The sequence below is a fragment of the Podarcis cretensis genome (assembly GCF_951804945.1).
Source record: "Podarcis cretensis genome assembly, chromosome: 3".
Classification (NCBI taxonomy): domain Eukaryota; kingdom Metazoa; phylum Chordata; class Lepidosauria; order Squamata; family Lacertidae; genus Podarcis; species Podarcis cretensis.
This window is the reverse complement of record NC_137172.1, coordinates 3,558,942-3,580,765: the sequence shown is the minus strand read 5'-3', so window position 1 is coordinate 3,580,765 and position 21,824 is coordinate 3,558,942. Positions and strand designations below refer to the sequence as shown.

At 48.9% G+C, this 21,824-nt stretch overlaps 1 protein-coding gene across 1 annotated transcript in view; it reads right to left on the bottom strand.

Annotated features, from left to right (window-relative positions):
- Window positions 1–21,824, bottom strand: part of ELP3 (elongator acetyltransferase complex subunit 3) — a 125,158-nt gene that overhangs the window by 10,057 nt on the left and 93,277 nt on the right. The window contains exons 13-14 of the mRNA XM_079968755.1: window positions 21,392–21,619; window positions 13,254–13,335 (exon numbers count right to left, since the gene is read on the bottom strand). Of these exons, the coding sequence (XP_079824881.1) occupies window positions 13,254–13,335; window positions 21,392–21,619 (310 nt within the window). The remainder of the gene's footprint in view (window positions 1–13,253; window positions 13,336–21,391; window positions 21,620–21,824) is intronic.

Sequence of the window (21,824 nt, the reverse complement as noted above, 5' to 3'; positions counted from 1 at the left end):
TCTTGTTTTTAAGTTGTATTTCAATCAATTTGTTTTTATATCAGCGGTTAGCCGCCCTGAGCCTGGCCTTGGCTGGGGAGGGTGGGATATAAATAATAATTTTTTATTTTATTATCATTATAAGGACCGGGGGCCGGATCCTGCCCAATTACCTTCTCAATCTGGCCCGCGGATGGTCTGGTCTAGGAGTCAGCGTGTTTTTACATGAGTAGAATGTGCCCTTTTATTTAGAATGCATCTCTGGGTTATTTGTGGGGCATAGTTATTTGTTTATTCCCCCCCCCCAATATAGTCCGGCCTCCCACAAGGTCTGAGGGACAGTGGACCGGCCCCCTGCTGAAAAAGTTTGCTGAGCCCTGGTTCTCACAGTGGTCAAACCAGAGTTCAAGACAAGTGCTCTCTCTGCATGCGATTCACAGCGACTTGTATTCACAGGAATATCCTGCCTGTGACATGGGAGGGAGCACATCGCCTTCTCCTCCCCGACCTTGTCTAATCCTCTTAGCAGGAAAGACTTCATTACAGAAGTCAGATTACTCTCCGGTTTGCCTACGTACTTATATTTCGTCAGCATCAAGTACGTAGGAGATGCAAAGACTTCTCTCCTGTCTCCCACTGCCCTGGATGTGTGCTCGTGCGGGGTTTTCATTATTCAGCGATGAGAAAAAGTCTATCGGAACATGCTCAGAGGCATTCCTAAGAACGCAAGGAGAGCCTGCTGGGTCCGGCCAGTGGGGCGGATCTGGTCCAGAGTCCTGTTCTCACAGCAGCCAACCAGATGCTGGTGGGAGAAACCTGCAGGCAGGACTCGAACACAAGACCAACTCTCCCCTCTTGTGGTTTCCAGTAGCTGGCATTCAGACGCATCACTGCCTCTGACTGTGGAGGCAGAGCCGAGCCGTCCTGGCTAGGAGCCATCGATAGCCCTCTCCTCCTCCATGAATCTGCCCAATCCTCTTATAAACGTCTCCAAGTTGGTGGCCATCATTGCCTCCTGCAGCAGGGAGTTCCATAGTTTAACTATGCGCTGCGTGAAGGTTTCCTGTCAGGGAACTGCCATCAGAAAAGGGAAGGGAGGCAGAGGGGCCATTGGGATACAGGGAGGTTCTGAAAATCTTGCGAAGCAGTTCCTCTTCCTGCAGTAGGGAAAGCCACACCTCCAGTGGGGAAGAGGGGAGGGGACCAAAGAATGCTGCTGGGAGCCCCTCTGAGGGTGGGGGAAGCCACCCCTCCAGGGTAGGTAAAGGTAAAGGTAAAGGTACCCCTGCCCGTACGGGCCAGTCTTGACAGACTCTGGGGTTGTGCGCCCATTTCACTCAAGAGGCCAGGGGCCAGCGCTGTCCGGAGACACTTCCGGGTCACGTGGCCAGCATGACAAAGCTGCATCTGGTGAGCCAGAGCCGCACACGGAAACGCCGTTTACCTTCCCGCTGGTAAGCGGTCCCTATTTATCTACTTGCACCCGGAGGTGCTTTCGAACTGCTAGGTTGGCAGGCGCTGGGACCGAGCAGCGGGAGCGCACCCCGCCGCAGGGATTCGAACCGCCGACCTTTCGATCGGCAAGTCCTAGGCGCTGAGGCTTTAACCCACAGCGCCACCCTCCAGGGTACAGGAGGGGAAAGGGCTAGAGGATGCTGCAGGGAGCCTCAGCACTGCTCCTGGCCAAGCCAGCCAGGAGGGAAACACGCCTCTTCTGTCACCCACCTTGCGCAGAGGAGTAATACACAAAGAAGGAAAGAAACGACTGGGGGTGACTAAGTTCCTATGTTGAGGGAGGACCCGGAAAGAAACACTCCTGGATTCTGCTAGCAATTGAGGCAGACATGAACTGATGGTTCTGCACTGTAAATAGTTTTTGCACCAAAATAAAGCCTTTAAAGGGACGCAGGTGGCGCTGTGGGTTAAAGCCTCAGCACCTAGGACTTGCCGATCGAAAGGTCGGCGGTTCGAATCCCTGCGGCGGGGTGCGCTCCCGCTGCTCGGTCCCAGCGCCTGCCAACCTAGCAGTTCGAAAGCACCTCCGGGTGCAAGTAGATAAATAGGGACCGCTTACCAGCGGGAAGGTAAACGGCGTTTCCGTGTGCGGCTCTGGCTCGCCAGAGCAGCGATGTCACGCTGGCCACGTGACCCGGAAGTGTCTCCGGACAGCGCTGGCCCCTGGCCTCTTGAGTGAGATGGGCGCACAACCCCAGAGTCTGTCAAGACTGGCCCGTACGGGCAGGGGTACCTTTACCTTTACCTGAAAGCCTTTAAAAGACAGGTCAGAGTCCTGCCTGGTTACTCACGAGCAACCACCACTGACACCTGACATTTCCTTTCATTCCTCCTCTCATTTGTAGCTGAAATAAGCCACCCTTGGTTCAAATTAAGCCACACTCAATCATTTCAGTGCTAAAAAGGACTCGATCAATTTCAGATTCTAAAGAAAAGGGAGGTCATAACAGATGCGGTTATTTGCATGCAGCTGTGAATCTTGCATCGTAGGAGGTTGAGGTTGTTGGGTACATTTAGTCTGGAGAAGACAGGCAATGGGAGAGCCATCTTCAAATATCTGAAGGGCTGTCGCATGGAAGATGGAGCAAGCTTGTTTTCTCCTTGGCAAGAGCCAGCATGGTGTAGTGGTTAAGAGCGGTGGATTTGTAATCTGGTGAACCAGGTTCGCTTCCCCGCTCCTCCACATGCAGCTGCTGGGTGACCTTGGGCCAGTCACACTTCTCTGAAGTCTCTCAGCCTCACTCACCTCACAGAGTGTTTGTTGTATGATATGTAAACTGCTAAAGATGAGGTGAAATGAAAATGAGATAGAGGGGACTTGGGGAAGCCCACCTAACAATGTTTAGAAAAAATAAGGATAAGACAACAATCTGTATTGTTTGTTTTTCTGTCTGTGTTGTTTATTTGTGTTATAAAATGAATAATTTTTTTTTTGGGGGGAAAACTCAAAACCACGTCACACGCATGCGCGGAAGCGGTGAATCGCGATCTGTGCATGCGCAGGCGCGGGTTGAGTTCTGCTCTGGATGTGAATGGAGCTCTGGAATGGTTCCCGTTCGCATCCAGAGGTACCACTGTATATGGAAAAACTTTCTAACAGTAAGTTCTGTTCGACTGAGGAACGGTGTCCCTTCGGGAGGTTGTAGGCTCTTCTTCCTTGGAGGTTTTTAATAACAACAACTACAACTACAACTACAACAACAACAACAACAACAATAATAATTTATTATTTGTACCCCGCCCATCTAGCTGGGTTTCCCCAGCCACTCTGGGCGGCTTCCACAAAGACCAAAAATACACTAAGATGTCACACATTAAAAACTTCCCTGAACAGGGCTGCCTTAAGATGTCTTCTGCATGTCAGATAGTTGTTTATTTCCTTGACATCTGGTGGGAGGGCGTTCCACAGGGCGGGCGCCACCACCGAGAAGGCCCTCTGCCCGGTTCCCTGTAGCTTTGCTTCTCGCAGCGAGGGAACCGCCAGAAGGCCCTCGGCGCTGGACCTCAGCGTCTGGGCAGAACGATGGGGGTGGAGACGCTCCTTCAGGTATACTGGACCGAGGCCGTTTTTAAGCAGAGCTTGGATTGCCATCTGTCATGGATGCTTTAGTTGTGATTACTGCATTGCAGGGGGTGGACTGGATGACCCTTGGGGTCCCTTCCAACTCTACAGTTCTATGATTCTAGCCTCCCTTATCCTCCTCTTCCTTTTTTCCCTACTGCAGCAGCAACTCCCACCACCCAACCGATGCAGCTGGGGTGAGGCGGAGCGGCTGCGGAGTCATTAATGAAATATCGCCGTCTCTCTAGGAGACCAATGAGATGTAATCGCTCCATCTGGAGCTCTGTGGTGATTGTTTCCAATGGTACAAAAGGAAACCTAATGGATGCGTCCGGAGCGGTGCTGATGGCAGGCCCCCCACCCCCACCAAAATAAAACAAAAAGCCTAAGTGAGATGGAATTAGCCTGCAGATGGGCAGAGCGCCCAGCCTCCCCGACACCCAAATATTAATGTCAGGATGCTCATCGTTAAGCTCCCTTTTAATGAAGTAGAAAATTCGAGCGTAAACTGTTTGCCATTTCAAAATCCATACCATACGTTTCCATCGTTAGCTCTTCCTTCTTACACAGGGAGTTTATTTCTATCTATTTGCCTTTTATTTATTGCATTTCTAGTCCACTTCAAGGGACGCAGGTGGCGCTGTGGGTTAAACCACAGAGCCTAGGGCTTGCCAATCAGAAGGTCGACGGTTCAAATCCCCACGACGGGGTGAGCTCCCATTGCTTGGTCCCTGCTCCTGCCAACCTAGCAGTTCGAAAGCACGTCAAAGTGCAAGTAGATCAATAGGTACCGCTCCGGCGGGAAGGTAAACGGCATTTCTGTGCGCTGCTCTGGTTTGCCAGAAGCAGCTCTTAGTCATGCTGGCCACATGACCCGGAAGCTGTACGCCGGCTCCCTCGGCCAATAAAGCGAGATGAGTGCCACAACCCCAGAGTCAGCCACGACTGGACCTAATGGTCAGGGGTCCCTTTACCTTTAGTCCACTTCAAAGAGGCTCAGGATGGTGAATATCAGGGTCTCCCAAACTTGGGTCTCCTGCTGCTTTCGGACTACAAGTCCCATCATCCCTGACCACTGGTCCTGCTAGCTAGGGGAGCCAAGTTTGGGAAAGCCTAGAGCAGCCTTTCTCAACCAGTGGGTCCCCAGATGTTGTTGAACTACAACTCCCATCACCCCTAGCTAGCAAGGCCAGAGCTCAGGGATGATGGGAGCTGTAGTCCAACAACATCTGGGGACCCACAGGTTGAGAACTGCTGGCCTAGAGTATATGGCCCTCCCCCCGCCCCCATTTAATCCCCACACCAGTGAGGTAGGCCAGGTTAAGAGAGGCAGTGACTGGCCCAAGCTCACCCAGTGAGCTTTTTGGCCGTGCGGGGATTTGAACCCATGTCCCCCCAGGCGCTAGCCTAACACTCTAACCACTACACCACATAGCAGGTCTACGAGAGGAAAAGGGGTGTGATAGCAGGACATCTGCTCTGCATGCAGAAGACCCCGGGTTTGATCCCCCATTTTAGAACTTAATTTTTCTTATACACGACACCAGCAAGAATCCTGGTGGCTTAGTACTGGAAAGGGAATCAGTTACCCACTAGGGGAGAATGGTTATGTAATATTCAGAATATTATGTCAGAATATTATGTCAGAATATTCAGAATTCAGAATATTCAGAATTAGCCAAATTGACAGATATAAGATGACAAAAGCCCAAAAGCGAAGCAAAAAAGGAATGGGAGTGCCTAAATGAATACCTTAAAAGCCAAGGTTTGAGGACAGAAATCTGGCTGAGTCTGGAATAACCTTGTGAAGTCAAAGGATAAGAAAGAGGGATTTATATCTAGATGCTAGGACAGAGATGACAAGGAAAACAAGAAGACACAATGAGAGGTAAAGGCGGTGGTGTGGGATTGGTGGAAGTCAATGTTTGTTTTTCTTTTTAGTGCTCATATTATTAATTTGTAAGATTTGGATTTTTTTTTGTATGCTTGTTTTTGTGTTTTGTGTATTGTTATTTTTTGTTGTTGTGTGAAGAATACTAATAAAATTAATAATTGTAAAATATTATTATTAATAATAATAATAATAAGAAGAAGAAGAAGGATCGGTCAAGCAGAGGAGGCTCTGGACAGCCAGTACTGGGAAGAAGGGACAGTGCGGAGTGAGGCAACTACATGTGTGCTTTGTCATTCCATGGGGAGTCACAGGGACGGACTCAGCAGGAAGGAAGCCTCGCAGATAGTCAACCCTGATAGACAGCAATGTCTATTGGAAACAAGAGGAGATACCGACAATAGAAGACTGGAGAATGAAGCTGACTGACTATGCAGAACTGGACAGATTAACCGGAAAAAATAGATATCTTCAAGACCAAAAGTTCATCGAGGACTGGGGGAAATTTGTTGAATATCTGAAAAGAACATGTGATGTGCAAACAACACTGGTGGGATTTCAAGAAGCACTGTGAAAACAGAGATATATTGTTAAAAAACAAACAAACAGGAGTGGGAGGGAAGTTCAATGGCAATATAAACAGAGAAATGCGTAAACTGAGAAGTAAATATGGATGATTGTCAGAGAATCCGAAGGAAGTCTAAAAAGTAACAAATTTGTGAAAATCTGTGAAAATTTAATTGTATCTTTTGTATTGGAAAATAATAAAAATTATATTGGAAAAAAAAAGAGAGCAATGTTTCTCCAGGGTTTCAGGCAACGCTCCTTTACACAATGCATAGTTGAACTATGGAACTCCCTCCCACAGGAGCCCGTGCTGGATGGCTTTAAAAAGAGGACTGGAAGTTAAGGCTATCAATGGCTCTGAGCCACAGTGACTATGCTTCACTTTCATGGCCAGGGTCGGCGATGCTTCTGAATCCCAGTTGCTAGAAAGCACAGGAGGGGAGGGTTGCTCTTGGATTCGAATCCTGCTCGCAGGTTCCCCAGAGGCCTGTGGTTGGCCGCCGTGAGAACAGCATGCTGGACTAGATGGGCTCCCACTGGCCGGATCCAGCAGGGGTCTTTGCATGTTCTTATGAGGCATAAGAGACATCACCTTGCTGACAAAGGTCCGTACACTTAAAGCTCTGGTTTTCCCAGTAGTGATGTATGGAAGTGAGAGCTGGACCATAAAGAAGGCTGATCGGCCGAATAATTGATGCTTTTGAATTCTGGTGCTGGAGGAGACTCTTGAGAGTCCCATGGACTGCAAGAAGATCAAACCTCTCCATTCTGAGGGAAATCAGCCCTGAGTGCTCACTGGAAGGACAGATCCTGAAGCTGAGGCTCCAAGACTTTGGCCACCTCATGAGAAGAGAAGGCTCCCTGGAAAAGACCCTGATGTTGGGAAAGATGGAGGGCACAAGGAGAAGGGGACGGCAGAGGACGAGATGGTGGGACAGTGTTCTCGAAGCTACCAGCATGAGTTTGATGGAACTACGGGAGGCAGTGGAGGACAGGAGTGCCTGGCATGCTCTGGTCCAGGGGGTCACGAAGAGTCGGACACGACTAAACAACAACATGAGGCATACAGTGGTACCACGGGTTACATACGCTCCAGGTTACATACGCTCCAGGTTACATACGCTCCAGGTTACATACGCTCCAGGTTACAGATTCCTCTAACCCAGAAATAGTACCTCGGGTTAAGAACGTTGCTTCAGGATGAGAACAGAAATCGTGCTCCGGCGGGGTGGCAGCAGCAGGAAGCCCCATTAGCTAAAGTGGTGCTTCAGGTTAAGAACAGTTTCAGGTTAAGAACAGACCTCCAGAACGAATTAAGTACTTAACCCGAGGTACCACTGTATTTCTTCCAACAGAGAGCTTGTGTGTGCGCAGCATGCCTCCCTCTGCCCCCTGCCCCCCAAAAGTGAACACAGAACCATAGAATTGCCATGCTGGAAGGGGCTGCAAGGGTCATCAAGTCCAACCCCTTGCCCTGCAGGAATCTTTTGCCCTGCGTGGGGCTCAAACCCACAACCCTTGAGATGAAGAGGCTCATGCTCGGCCGACCGAGCTACAGATATTCCGAGGTTCAATGGCAGGAGAGGAGAGCTGAGTCCTCAGTCCTGCCGCAGCTCAATTTCCCCCTTTTGTTTCTCAAAGGAGCTGCCCAACGAAGGGACAGCCGGCTCGGACGTCATCGCTTCCCGGAGTCCTCCCCTCCTTCCCAGACCCGGCGGCTGCAGTGCCCACTCAGGCACTCAGCATTTCTGGCCTGTGTCCATGTTAATTTTCTACTTGACGGCACACAAATCGAAATCTGGTCTGGGGGAAAGCTGATCAGCCCCGCTACGTGGTAATTAATTCGCGGCGCAGAAGCGCAACGCTGGCAAGGCGGGCCCCCCTTCCCCAACGCTGCCCCACAAGAGAGGTGGGACGTCATTGAAATGACGGCGAGCGGGGGGGGGGGGAGGATATTTTTATCTCCCTTCCCCCCCACCACCGGCTCACGAACAGACCCAACATAAAATAGGAAGGCATTAAACATCTTCGAAATGACTAAGGAGCATGTTGCAAACATTGCTGGACCTAAGTCTCTGATCAGGGAGTGATGGCATGCACAAAGCATTTTTTTTTCCAACGGGGAAGGGGGAGAGATAGGGGGCCAAGGGCAGTCCTTTGGGTCGTCCTTTCAGCTGGGGAGTCCTAGGGGCTGGGGAATTGCAGAAGAAGCCTGTGGGAGTCAGGGGGCAAAGATCTAGAGCAGCATTAGGCAAGGGGGGCCAGGATTAGACAACTCCAGGGTGGAAAGGGCCATCAATGGCTATTAGCCAGAATGGGAGGGGAAGTTGGGGATCGTCCACCTGGGAGAAGGAAAACTCAGGACATCTTCAGAAGAGGAAAAGGCTAAGGAGTAAAACCTACACAAATCCGGAATGGAGTCCTTAAGGGGGTTGGATGGCGCCTTGTACACCTCCTTTCGGCAGCCGAGCTGGTGCCAACCTTCTTGTTCTGCTTTCCTATGGACCACATCAGCCAGGCTGAGGGGGGGGGGGTCATTTGGGAAGCCCAGAACCTCCAGGCTCAGGCTTGCAGGAGGTCAGTCTGCTGCTGCTAACGCAGTTGTTTGACTTCACCCCTGGAGGTGCGCTCCATTGTCTATCAGTATACCTGAAGGAGCGTCTCCACCCCCATCATTCTGCCTGGACGCTGAGGTCCAGCGCCGAGGGCCTTCTGGCGGTTCCCTCATTGCGAGAAGCAAAGCTAGAGGGAACCAGGCAGAGGGCCTTCTCGGTAGTGGCGCCCGCCCTGTGGAACGCCCTTCCAGCAGATGTCAAAGCGATAAACAACTACCTGACATTCAAAAGACATCTTAAGGCAGCCCTGTTCAGGGAAGTTTTTAACGTGTGATTTTACTGTATTTTTGGTTTTTATGGAATCCGCCCAGAGTGGCTGGGAAGGCCCAGCCAGATGGGCGGGATATAAATAATAAATTATTATTATTATTATTATTATTATTATTATTATTATTATTATTATCAAGACATACAAATACCCACAACAACAACATGAAGGATAGCTCTGTTTTGGCTCCATGGCGGGAGGTAGCAATGCTTCTGAGTGCCAGTGGATGGAAACCACAGAAGGGGAGGCACTCGACACAGGTTGGGGGGAAACATTCAGAGCCGGCAAGTTACCCCAAAGGTTTGCCCCCGCCCTCGTTTTAGATCGAACTTCCTACTCACAGAGATTTCTCCTCTGGGTTTCCATCCAAGCATTCTCTTCCCTGCTATAAAAGCACAATTTCTATAGCCTCCTTAATCTCCTCCTTTTTTGGAGAATGCCTGGGAAAGGGTAGATGGAGATGTGTCGGTGGGATAGCTTTGTCTTAGGGCAGAGGTGGGATTAGAGGGTCTCTTCAAATGATGCCAAACGTCACAGCGCCGCCACCCCCAACCAACCGAAGCTGCTTCGGCAAAAGAATGCAGCTTTTAACAAGCACTCAAGGGGGAAAGCCAGCCCTTTCCAGCCCAGCATTAAGTGCTAAGTGCCCCCCTCTCTCCTCCCACAAGATCCACCAATTCGGCAAATCAGAACGATCACTGGCTGAGAGAGAGAGAACTTGCATCGCCTGATGTGTGGCTAAGTTAAGAACTTAAAAGACTTCATGGGGGTCTCTATCACAAAGCCAGCCCACGCAGGTGTCACGCTGGTTCAATATGGGCTCTTAAGCTCTCAAGAGCTTCCTCTTATTTGCTTCTTTTATGGAGCAAATGAGATACAATTACGGAGGATAACCAGTTCTTCGGCATCTCTGAAAGAAGTTGAGAAGAAAAACACAAGTTTCCCGAAAAAGGGCACTTTGGGAAGACGGTCTCCGAAGTCCAAATGGGAGAAAAAACATTGGCGGGGAAAGATTTACTCCATCGTCAGCTCCGTTCACGAACAGCTAGTCCAAATGGGCAATGGAGATCCCTCAGCTCACATCGCGTCTCATCCTTCTCCAACCCGGTGCCCTCCAGGAGTTTTGGAGACCCACCATCCTTGTCTCAGGCTCATGAGAGTGGTAGTCCAAAACATCTGGAGGTCCCCAAGTCGCGGAAGGCGGACCTATAAGCACACAAGAAGAGCCTGCTGGATTACACCAATGGCCCACCTAGTCTAGCATCCTTTTTTCACAGTGGCCACCCAGATGCCGCTTGTGGGAAACCCGGAAGCAGGACCCGAGAACAAAAGTATTTTCAGCAACTGTCATGTTCTTGTGTTCTTAACATCTGAGTCCCGATGCATAAAATACAATGATCTGCGGTCCCTCCAATGCTCCCTGCAGATTACCACCCATCCAGCCGACAAATTAAATAGCTGACAATTTGCATTGTTTGTAGCTCGCGCCAAGGAATCCAACAGGCAACTCTCTGCGGGGGAGACCAGCCCCATGCCCCTGGCCAAGCAGATTTGGCTGTTTTTCAAAGGCAGGGTGCAGATGAAGGCTCCGTTCCGCTCTGTATATGCATATGCCTATGTTTGAATCGAGACTTCCGCTCCTGCTGGCCGGCGAGGGAGGCCACGATAATTTCGCTGCTGCGTTGTGAATGCTCAGAAAGGCGGTTTGGAGAAAGGAAGGAAAGAAAAGAAAATGTCCCATGCAACCCACCCGCCTCCTGAAATTAACAAAGCCAGATAATCTCCGCCAGCGCGACCCTGCCTGTATTTTTATTTACGATAAAACCCCACGGAGGAAGTTGAGCGTTTTAGATTGCATTTCCCAGGTAACAGCTGGAAAGCCTCTATTATTTGAAGGCTCTTTGACCAACTCTCTTTCCCTTTTCGTTCTTAGAGCCCAGTTCTGAATCCTGATCGCTTCGGGGAGGAAGAGACATGCAACCGTCTGGTTGGGAATATTGTGCTTGCTCAAAGAAGCAGGCAGCTAAAGAAGCCCACTCAACACAGAGCTCACACTGCGGCTGCATCTCCCCGCTCCCCAACTGGGGAAGAGCAACGTTCCCCTTTTAACATTTCCCTTTGATGCATGCTCAGGTTGGCGATATTAGCATTAAAAAGAGACCCTTGCCATGCCTATAACCTCACAAGGAGAGAACGGTTACCCAATTTACTCCCGGTTCATTCAGATACAGTCTCAAATTGGCGTCAGCAGAGAAACGACCCCTTTCGCTTAACAGCTCCTCTCTACTTTCTGTCACGGTGTGCTTTTTAGCCAAATGGAGCGTTCTCATCCCCAATAGAACTCATCGAGCGCAGTGGCCGGGTTAGGAGGGAGGGAGACTCCCTCCTCATTTCGTCTTCAACGAGTGTCACCCCGCAAGTCTGAAACTCATGGGAAGGATCAGAACACGCCTTTGAGGAAAGCTTCAGGCAACCTCTGGTCGGGATTCTCCGACAGGGGTCAGCAAACTTTTTCAGCAGGGGGCCGGTCCACTGTCCCTCAGACCTTGTGGGGGGCCGGACTATATTTTGAAGGGAAAAAAATGAACGAATTCCTATGCCCTACAAATAACCCAGGCATGCATTTTAAATAAAAGGACACATTATACTTCCGGGTTTGTTGTGTTCGCAAGCTGAAAAGACGCAACATGAACCTAATGCAACACGAGGTATGACTGTAAGATGTTTTCTATTCCCTGAAAATTGGGTGGCTGTTTGTGTTTGGCAGGGAGGGGCATTAAGTTCTGGGAGTCTTTTCCTGTAGAGCAGTGATGGCCAAAATTGGCCCTCCAGCTGTTTTGGGACTACAATTCCCATTATCCCTAACCACTGGTCCTGTTAGTTAGGGATGATGTAGTCCCAAAACAGCTGGAGGGCCAAGTTTAGCCATCTCTGCTGTAGAGGGAAAGGGTACATATCCCAGACACAGGCTAAGTGCCTCAGAGAGAGCTAATCTACACATGTAAAAGGTAAAGGGACCCCTGACTGTTAGGTCCAGTCGTGGCTGACTCTGGGGTTGCTACGCTCATCTCGCTTTACTGGCCAAGGGAGCCGGCGTACAGCTTCCGGGTCATGTGGCCAGCATGACTAAGCCGCTTCTGGCGAACTAGAGCAGCGCACGGACACGCCGTTTACCTTCCCGCTGGAGTGGTACCTATTTATCTACTTGCACTGGTGTGCTTTCGAACTGCTAGGTTGGCAGGAGCAGGGACTGAGCAACAGGAGCTCACCCCGTCGCGGGGATTCAAACCGCCGACCTTCTGATTGGCAAGTCCTAGGCTCTGTCGTTTAGACCACAGCGCCACCTGGGTAGACTTTCCTAAACAGGAATGTTTTTAGCAGGTGCCGGACAGTACAGGTTAATGACTGATTTGCACACACCCAATTGGCGATTGGGGACGCAGGTGGCGCTGTGGGTTAAAGCCTCAGCGCCTAGGGCTTGCCGATCGAAAGGTCGGCGGTTCGAATCCCTGCGGCGGGGTGCGCTCCTGCTGATCAGTCCCAGCGCCTGCCAACCTAGCAGTTCGAAAGCACCTCCGGGTGCAAGAAGATAAATAGGGACCGCTTACCAGCGGGAAGGTAAACGGCGTTTCCGTGTGTGGCTCTGGCTCGCCAGAGCAGCGATGTCACGCTGGCCACGTGACCCGGAAGTGTCTCCGGACAGCGCTGGCCCCTGGCCTCTTAAGTGAGATGGGCGCACAACCCCAGAGTCTGTCAAAGACTGGCCTGTACGGGCAGGGGTACCTTTACCTTTTTAATTGGCGAGTGACTGAGCATGCGTGCATTGCAGTGACCCGGAAGTGGCTGGAAAAGGGTTCGGAGGGGGTTATGTGTGCTCTGCCATTGCACGCGATGACCTGGAACGCAAGCCCTGTGCAAATCGAGGGTTGTCTGTACAGCAAAAGCACCTGACGGATATCAATAGTGTTCAGAAAATAAAATAATCAAGAGGGAGGTCTAAGCCAGGCTTCCTCAACCTCTGCCCTTCAGATGTTTTGGGACTACAACTCCCGTGATCCCTAGCTAGCAGGACCAGTGGTCAGGGATGCTGGGAATTGTAGTCTCAAAACATCTGGAGGGCTAAGGTTGAGGAAGCCTGGTACAAGCAGTCTTGGAGAACCCAAAAGTTTACATGAGTAGGAGAAAGTCTTTGGAAAACCTGAGGACGGGCAAGGGAACCATATGAGAGGGAGAAGGAATGGAGTGTGTTGCAAGGGGGAAGCGTCGAGCCAGGGCGCGACACCTCGCACGATTTTGCTGCAGCCGCCCCCCCCCCCCCCCGCTGTTAAAAGTGGGAGGCAAATTTGTCCGGCGTACCTGAAATGACGGCGATCTTCCACGACCCATGCTCTTCCTTCGCGATTCTCTCCGCCTCCTCCATCAGCAGCATTCCAAATCCCTAGAGAAGAGGAAGGAAGACAAGTGAGTGCGTCTTCGAGATTACAAGGCACTTGTAATTTAGGGATTAGCAGGGAGTTTGTTTAAAAAACCTCTTGCTGGTGGAACGGGGGACGGAGGTCACAGAAGTACTTGCGGGCGTGAAAAAGGCAGAGATGAATTTTAAAAAACCACTCCAAACATTTCTCTTTTGTTTCCCGAGTAATCTAGAGGTGGTTTTGCTGAGACACTCCAGCTTGCAGTGCAGGAAACTGCTGAATGTACAAATGGGAGTTTGGATTAAAAAAATAAAAATAAACAAGGGTTGGATAACCTTCCAAGGGCCATGCCCCCTGGCCCCCAGAACCCTCCCCAGGCCACTCCCTTCCCTGCCCTTAAACTCCCATATTGCTCCTCGCTTGTCTGGATAGGGGACAAAGAAAGGTGTTTGCAGAAACCAGGCTGCGGCGCAGACATAACATTAGCACCTGTGGCTCCGCCCACTTTCACCTCTGGCTCCACCCACCTCTGACATGTGGCCCTTGGAAGGTTGGCCAGAAGTAAATATGGCCCTCAGGTTCGAGAAACATTCCCTGCCCAGCTTCAACCGAGGCAGCTATTAACTTTTTGAAAGTCTTAGGTCATTATTAACAATTCTTGTTGATAATTTTATTGTTTGATCCTCTTTTTTCCTTTTGTTTTGCAAACTGCTTCCCCTTTCTCTGTCAAGCCTTGCAAAATAAAAATAAAATAAATGAAAAGGCATCCCGAACGGGACTCGCCGTAAACCTCGCTTTCAGGAGAGTCTGGCGTTTGCAAACTACCGCCTGGGGTGTTTGCACAATTTGGATAGCTTTCTTAAAATCTGGAGGCACTCGGCTCCTGTTGACTTTGCCGTTGCATACACACACACCCTGCAAAAACCAGCCGTGCGAATCGGCCCAGGAAATCCTGCAAGCCGCAGAGGGGGGACGATTTGCAATGCCTGGCTTTGCTGTGCCCACAAGGCCAGTGGGAGAGGGTTTCTGAAGGGGGTGCAATCCTGCCTCAAACGAAAAAAGGACCCACCTGCAAGGAACAAGAGCATTGTTCTCACACAACAGGGATATCTCTTATGCTAAACATACCTTTCTCTAGCATACCGTTTTGGGGGAGAAGTGTGTGTGTGTTTGTTTGAGTGTGTAGGGTGGGGAGTATTCATTTTTAGGGTACTGATGGCTGCCCCCCCATAAACATTCCTTCAGCCCACATTTGTGCGTCACGCGCCTGAGTCTCCATTTCCAATCTATTTCAATTTGTTAGCGCTGGGCTCCAGTCAATTGATTTTCCTCCCCCTTCCACCTTCCACGTGCGTCAACCATTTTTCCGCTCCTGGCTTTTGAAATTTCGCTTTCAGGAGGTAAGCATTCATTTTCTGCTCTCTTTCTCTCTCTCTCTCTCTCTTCTCCATACCGCCCCCCTCAACCCGCAAATTCCATTTTACCACTTCTGCCTTGTTGCCCGGGGTCATTACTATCAAACAGAAGTTGCATCTTAATGCACATGCAGCCGACGGAGAACGCTTAATTTCAAACAAAACAAAATAAAATTTAAAAAAACCACACATGAAGACAATAGCGAAATTAAAACATCAGCCCCGGAGGATTCAGGTGGAAAGGAAACAAGGACCATTCTTCTACTATACCATCTAAAATTATGATTATGGTTATTGTATTTATTTATATCTTGCCTTCCCCGCCTCAGACGCAAGGCAGCTTGCACAAATTAAAACAACGCAGATAAAACGCAGAAAGCATAGAAAAGATTGCAGTCAAAAAAGCAATTGAACTCTAATGGAGTTAAAATAATATAACCCCCCCCCCCAATTTATTAAAATACAGATAATAAAAACAGGGCAGCGCTGTTAAGAGACCTTCCCTTAATGATACAGTCAGTTCCCAAAGGCCTGTCGGAATAAGACTGTCTTCACCTGCAAAGAAGGAGCCAGTCTAGCTTCTCTAAGAAAGGAGTTCCAAAGTTCCTTGGAAGAAGGCCCTCTCCCGTGTCGCAGCCAAGCAGACTATAAGGGTGGGTGGGACTGGGAAAAAACAATGCTGTCCAGGGTTGTCAAGACTGCGGAGAGAATAATTGGGTGCACTCTTCCCACCTTGGATCAAATCTATGCTTCCAGGTGCCATAAGAAAGCTGCAGAGATAGCGTAGGATAATGCGCACCCCGGAAATGATCTCTTTCAGCTTCTGCCTTCTGGAAGAAGGTCCAGGGTTATAAAGACTAGGATTAGCCGCCTGAGAAACAGTTTCTAGCCAAAGGCGATTTTGGTTTTAAACTCATTGTAAGGTAGTCTCTATGGGAGTATGTTGTATTTAATTATGGGGTATCAGAGTTTTAGGGGGCTAACCAGGCTGGGATAGCTGGGATAGCAGGCTTGTTGGTTTCCGAATGTCTTTTCAATTTCATTGTTCTATATAGGACAATGACAATAAAGATTATTGTATTGTATTGTATCTCCAGATAAGGCTGGAAGTGACACGTCTGAAACCCTGGAAGAGTCACTGCTGCCAGTCGGGGTTTGACAATACTGAGTTTGATGGACCGAAGGGCTGGCTCGGTCTAAGGCAGCTTCTGGCTGCAGCTCTTTGACCTAGATGAAGTTTCTGAGCCCTTTTTAAACGCAGTGTAAAGAGTCTATATGGGAATATATTGTATTTAAAAATGGGGTATCAGAGTTTTTAGGGAGCTAACCAGGTTGGGATAGTTGGGATAGCAGGCTTGTTGGTTTTGAATGTCTTATGTAGGACCCCCCCCCCCAATTTCATTGTTCTGTATGGGACAATGGCAATAAAGATTATCGTATCGGATCGTAAGGTCCCCTCCCTCAAAGCCTGGGCAGGTTCATATGGAAGAATATGGATACAATCATAGAACTGTGGAGTTTGAAGGGGACCCGAGGGTCATCTAGTCCAACCCTCTGCAATGCCGAAATCACAGCCTGGCCCTAAAAGCCCAAAGCCTGGCCACTGAGGATCATATTCAAGCAGTACCGGTGCTTTGGGATGTTAAATTGTGGCATATTAACTCATTTGTGGTCCATATCTGTGTTTTAACAATTTTTGAAATATTGTTTTTATTCTATTGGTGTTTGATTCCTTTTTAAACCATTTTATATGAATTTTACCTGGGATTTTATTTATTTATTTGTGTAAGCTGCCATGAGTCCCCACTGCGGAAAAGGCAGGATATAATGAATATAACAATGATTTTTATCGCTAACATGCTTTCCACGTGGGCTCCTTTGGGAGGGAGGGCAGGATGTAAATGAATGAATAAATGAATGTCCAACCCTTTCCGGAGCCTAGGAGATACCTGGGGCCACGTCTCAGAGGACAATCTGAGGAACAGGCTGATTCCTTATGGGGCGCTCTGACTCCTAGCCAGTGCTTCAAACTGTGCCTTGTGGGTTATGTTTATTTGTGGGGTTAGGGTTCTCTGGGTCCCCCCTGCTGCCAATGAGGCAGAGATTGACCCCAGATAATAATAATCATTATCATAATTTACTATTTGTACCCCACCCATCTGGCTGGGTTTCCCCAGCCACTCTGGGCAGCTTCCAACAAAGATTAAATATACAGTGGTACCTCAGGTTACATATGCTTCAGGTTACATACGCTTCAAGTTACACACTCTGCTAACAAAGAAATAGTGCTTAAGGTTAAGAACTTTGCTTCAGGATGAGAACAGAAATTGTGCTCCGGCGGTGCGTCAGCAGCAGGAGGCCCCATTAGCTAAAGTGGTGCTTCAGGTTAAGAACAGTTTCAGGTTAAGAACAGACCTCCGGAATGAATTAAGTACTTAACCCGAGGTACACACTGTACATTAAAATGTCACACATTAAAAACGTTCCTGAACAGGGCTGCCTTCAGAATGTCAGGTAGTTGTTTATCTCTTTGACATCTGGGGGGAGGGCGTTCCACAGGGTAGGTGCCACCACCGAGAAGGCCCTCTGCCTGCTTCCCTGTAACCTCACATCTTGCAATGAGGGAACCGCCAGAAGGAGCCCTCGGAGCTAGCCCTCAGTGTCTGGGCAGAACGATGGAGGTGGAGACGCTCCTTCAGATATACTGGACCGAGGCCGTTTAGGGCTTTCAAGGTCAGCACCAACACTTTGAATTGTGCTCAGAAATGTACTGGGAGTCAGTGTAGGTCTTTCAAGACCGGTGCTATGTGGTCTCGGCAGCCGCTCCCAGTCACCAGTCTAGCTGCCCTTGGGTGCTGTGGTGCCGCATCTCTGGAATATCCACCCAATACATTCACTTGGGTTTTTCCTGGCCTTCGCATGCGCCCAGATCTTGGCTCCAATGTAGTTTCTGCCGTTGAATTTTTTTTTATTTGCCCTGCTTTTAAATTGCTTTATTTCTCTGTTCGCACGTGTCCTCTCTTCTTTGAAAAACAGTAAGGTTTTTATTGCCCACTGCTCCCAAGGGCTGAAAAGTGTTGTTAAAAGGAGTCTGGTGTAAAATAAATACAGTGGTGCCCCACAAGACGAACGCCTCGCAAGACGGAAAACCCGCTAGACGAAAGGGTTTTCCGTTTTGGAGGCGCTTCGCTAAACGAATTTTCCTATGGGCTTGCTTCGCAAGACGACATGTCTTGCGAGTTCCTGCGGGTTTTTCCCCCTTTTTCCTAAGCCGCTAAGCCGCTTATCAGCTGATCCGCTAAAAGCCGCTAAACCGCTAATAGCGCTAATCCGCTAAGCTGTCAATGAGCTTGCTTCGCAAGACGAAAAAACCGCTATACGAAGAGCCTCACGGAACGGATTAATTTCGTCTTGTGAGGCACCACTGTAACTGTAAGCTAGTGAAGACCTGAATCCTGAAAAAGGCCAATTAACTAGCTGCTGTGCTGCCATTTCTGAATATTCTTCAAAGACGTATAATGCATTGCGCAAGAATGTAAGGAGAGCCTTTAGCTGGATCAGGCCTATGGCCCATCTGGCCCAGCATCCTGTTCTCACAGTGGCCACCCAGCTGCACATGGGAATACTGCAAGCGGGATTCGAACACAGCAGCAGCTCTCTCCCTTCCTGTGGTTTCCAGCAATTAGCATACAGAAACATTGCTGCTTCAGGTACCTGAAGTCGAGCTTGTCAAAGACTCTATGACACACTGGGCAATAAATATTTGTTGTTTAGTCGTTTAGTCGTGTCCGCCTCTTCGTGACCCCCTGGACCAGAGCACACCAGGCCCTCCTGTCTTCCACTGCCTCCCACAGTTTGGTCAAACTCATGCTGGTAGCTTCGAGAACACTATCCCACCATCTCGTCCTCTGTCGCCCCCTTCTCCTTGTGCCCTCCATCTTTCCCAGCATCAGGGTCTTTCCCAGGGAGTCTTCTCTTCTCATGAGGTGGCCAAAGTCTTGGAGCCTCAGCTTCAGGATCTGTCCTTCCAGTGAGCACTCAGGGCTGAATTTCCTTCAGAATGGAGAGGTTTGATCTTCTTGCAGTCCATGGGACTCTCAAGAGTCTCCTCCAGCACCACAATTCAAAAGCATCCATTCTTTGGCCATCAACCACCTTTATGGTCCAGCTCTCACTTCCATACATCACTACTGGGAAAACCATAGCTTTTACTATACGGACCTATATAACTACACGGATATAGGACACAATATAGAATCATAGAATCATATAGTTGGAAGAGACCACAAGGGCCATCGAGTCCAACCCCCTGCCAAGCAGGAAACACCATCAGAGCACTCCTGACATATGGTTGTCAAGCCTCTGCTTAAAGACCTCCAAAGAAGGAGACTCCACCACACTCCTTGGCAGCAAATTCCACTGTCAAACAGCTCTTACTGCCAGGAAGTTCTTCCTAATGTTTAGGTGGAATCTTCTTTCTTGTAGTTTGGAACCATTGCTCCGTGTCCGCTTCTCTGGAGCAGCAGAAAACAATCTTTCTCCCTCCTCTATGTGACATCCTTTTATATATTTGAACATTGCTATCATATCACCCCTTAACCTCCTCTTCTCCAGGCTAAACATGCCAAGCTCCCTTAGCGGTTCCACATAAGGCATCGTTTCCAGGCCTTTGACCATTTTGGTTGCCCTCCTCTGGACACGTTCCAGTTTCTCCGTGTCCTTCTTGAACTGTGGTGCCCAGAACTGGACACAGTACTCCAGGTGAGGTCTGACCAGAGCAGAATACAGTGGCACTATTACTCCCACGTAAAGTCTGCTTTGTTCCCAGGAATGGCACAAGAGTAGGGCCGCAAGCCACCTAATGTTTAGGTGGAATCTTCTTTCTTGTAGTTTGGAGCCATTGCTCTATGTGACATCCTTTTATATATTTGAACACGGCTATCATATCACCCCTTAACCTCCTCTTCTCCAGGCTAAACATGCCCAGCTCCCTTAGCCGTTCCTCATAAGGCATCGTTTCCAGGCCTTTGACCATTTTGGTTGCCCTCCTCTGGACACGTTCCAGTTTCTCCGTGTCCTTCTTGAACTGTGGTGCCCAGAACTGGACACAGTACTCCAGGTGAGGTCTGACCAGAGCAGAATACAGTGGCACTATTACTCCCACGTAAAGTCTGCTTTGTTCCCAGGAATGGCACAAGAGTAGGGCCGCAAGCCACCTAATGTTTAGGTGGAATCTTCTTTCTTGTAGTTTATATATTTGAACATGGCTCTCATATCACCCCTTAACCTCCTCTTCTCCAAGCTAAACATGCCCAGCTCCCTTAGCCGTTCCTCATAAGGCATCGTTTCCAGGCCTTTGACCATTTTGGTTGCCCTCCTCTGGACACGTTGATTTTAACCTCTGGGGAAAACCTTGGAAAAGCGATTTGAAGTTCACAGCATGTTATTCCTTTAAGGAAAACGACTTGAAAATGATTCACAGGTGGTATTTAACTCCGAGCAGGCTTGCCAAAATGTACAAGACTGAATCAGGTAAGCGCTGGAGATGCAAAGAGGCGGAGGGAACGTTCTTTCATATGTGGTGGACTTGTAAAAGGGTAAAAGAGTATTGGGAAACGATCCCTAATGAATTGAAAAAATGTTTAAAAATACCCCCTCCCCCCAAAAAAATCAGAGTCCTTTCTGGTGGAGATAATTCAGACTGAAATCCCCAGGTGTCAAAAAAGGTTATTTATGTATGCTACTACTGCAGCCCGTGTTTTGTTAGCTCAAAAGTGGAAAACAAGCGAAAAGAATGGCAACTTAAGCCAACAGAATATGCACAGCTTGCAGACTTAACGTAGACAAAAAAGAACATACGTTTAGAGAAGATTGGAAAACGTTTTTTGAATATACAGTGGTACCTCGGATTACAAACTTAATCTGCTCTGGAAGTCCGTTCTCAAACCAAAACCAATCTTAAACTGAGGCGTGCTTTCCCTAATGAGACCTCCCGCTGCCAGTGCCCTTCCACCGTTTGGATTCCGTTCTTAGACCGAGGTAAAGTTCTCAAACCAAGACACCATTTCTGGTTTTGCGGAGTTTGTGAACCAAAATTGTTCCTAAACTGGACTGTTCTTAAACCGAGGTACCACTGTATGGGAAATAACTGTGTACATCTGAAAAGCTTGGCAGCATTAAGATAAATTCAACAGTGTTGATATGTTTTGATGGATGCAATAAAGCAGGGGTGGCCAATTCCCAAGAGACTGCGATCTACTCACAAAGTTAAAAACTGGCAGTGATTGACCCCTTTTTTGGGAGTTTGGGTCAAAGTTGTTGAGTTTTTCCAGGGAGGAGGTAAAATGTTGAGCTTTTTTAAGGGGAGCCACAGTTGTTCAGCTTCTTTGGGGGGGAGCCAGTGATCTACCAGTGATCTACTGCAGATGTCTGGTGATCTACCGGTAAATCACGATCTACCTGTTGGACATGCCTGCAATAAGGGAATACTAATTGGTTTAGTCTTTGTAAAATATGCAGGGATTTATAATACGCAAAATGAACCACGGAAAGAGAAGAAGGGAAGTCACCGATATTTTAAGGATGTTAAAATGAGTACTGTATTTTAAATTGTAAACAGAAAATTAATAATAAAAAATTATATATATAGGCAGGCTTCAGGTACCTGATGCTGGAATTTCAAGGGGTCGCGACTGCTGACGGGGACCACGCTCCCGTAGACGTGGAGCTCTCGGACAATGGAGACGCCCCCCTTCAGCTCCGCCCGGAACGTCTCCTCCGAGCACTTCCGCAAGCGCAGCAGGCCGATCAGGATGTCCTGCTCAGGATCCTCATAGGATAGGAAGGTCTCCCAGCCGCCGTTGGCCACGTAGTCTCTCCGGATCAGTTCAACCTGTTCGAAAGAGAGGAAGAAGAGGAGAAAGGCGTGAGAAGCTGACTTAATAAAAAATTGAGATTGGAACCACGGGGGTGATCATAATTGTGCAGCCCACGAAGGAGCCCAAAGTCAATTTCACGGCCATGAAGGCAATTGTCTGCGTGGGGCTTTGAGCAGAGCGTTTGTTTATGTGTGTGTGTGTGTGTGTGAAATCGCTTCA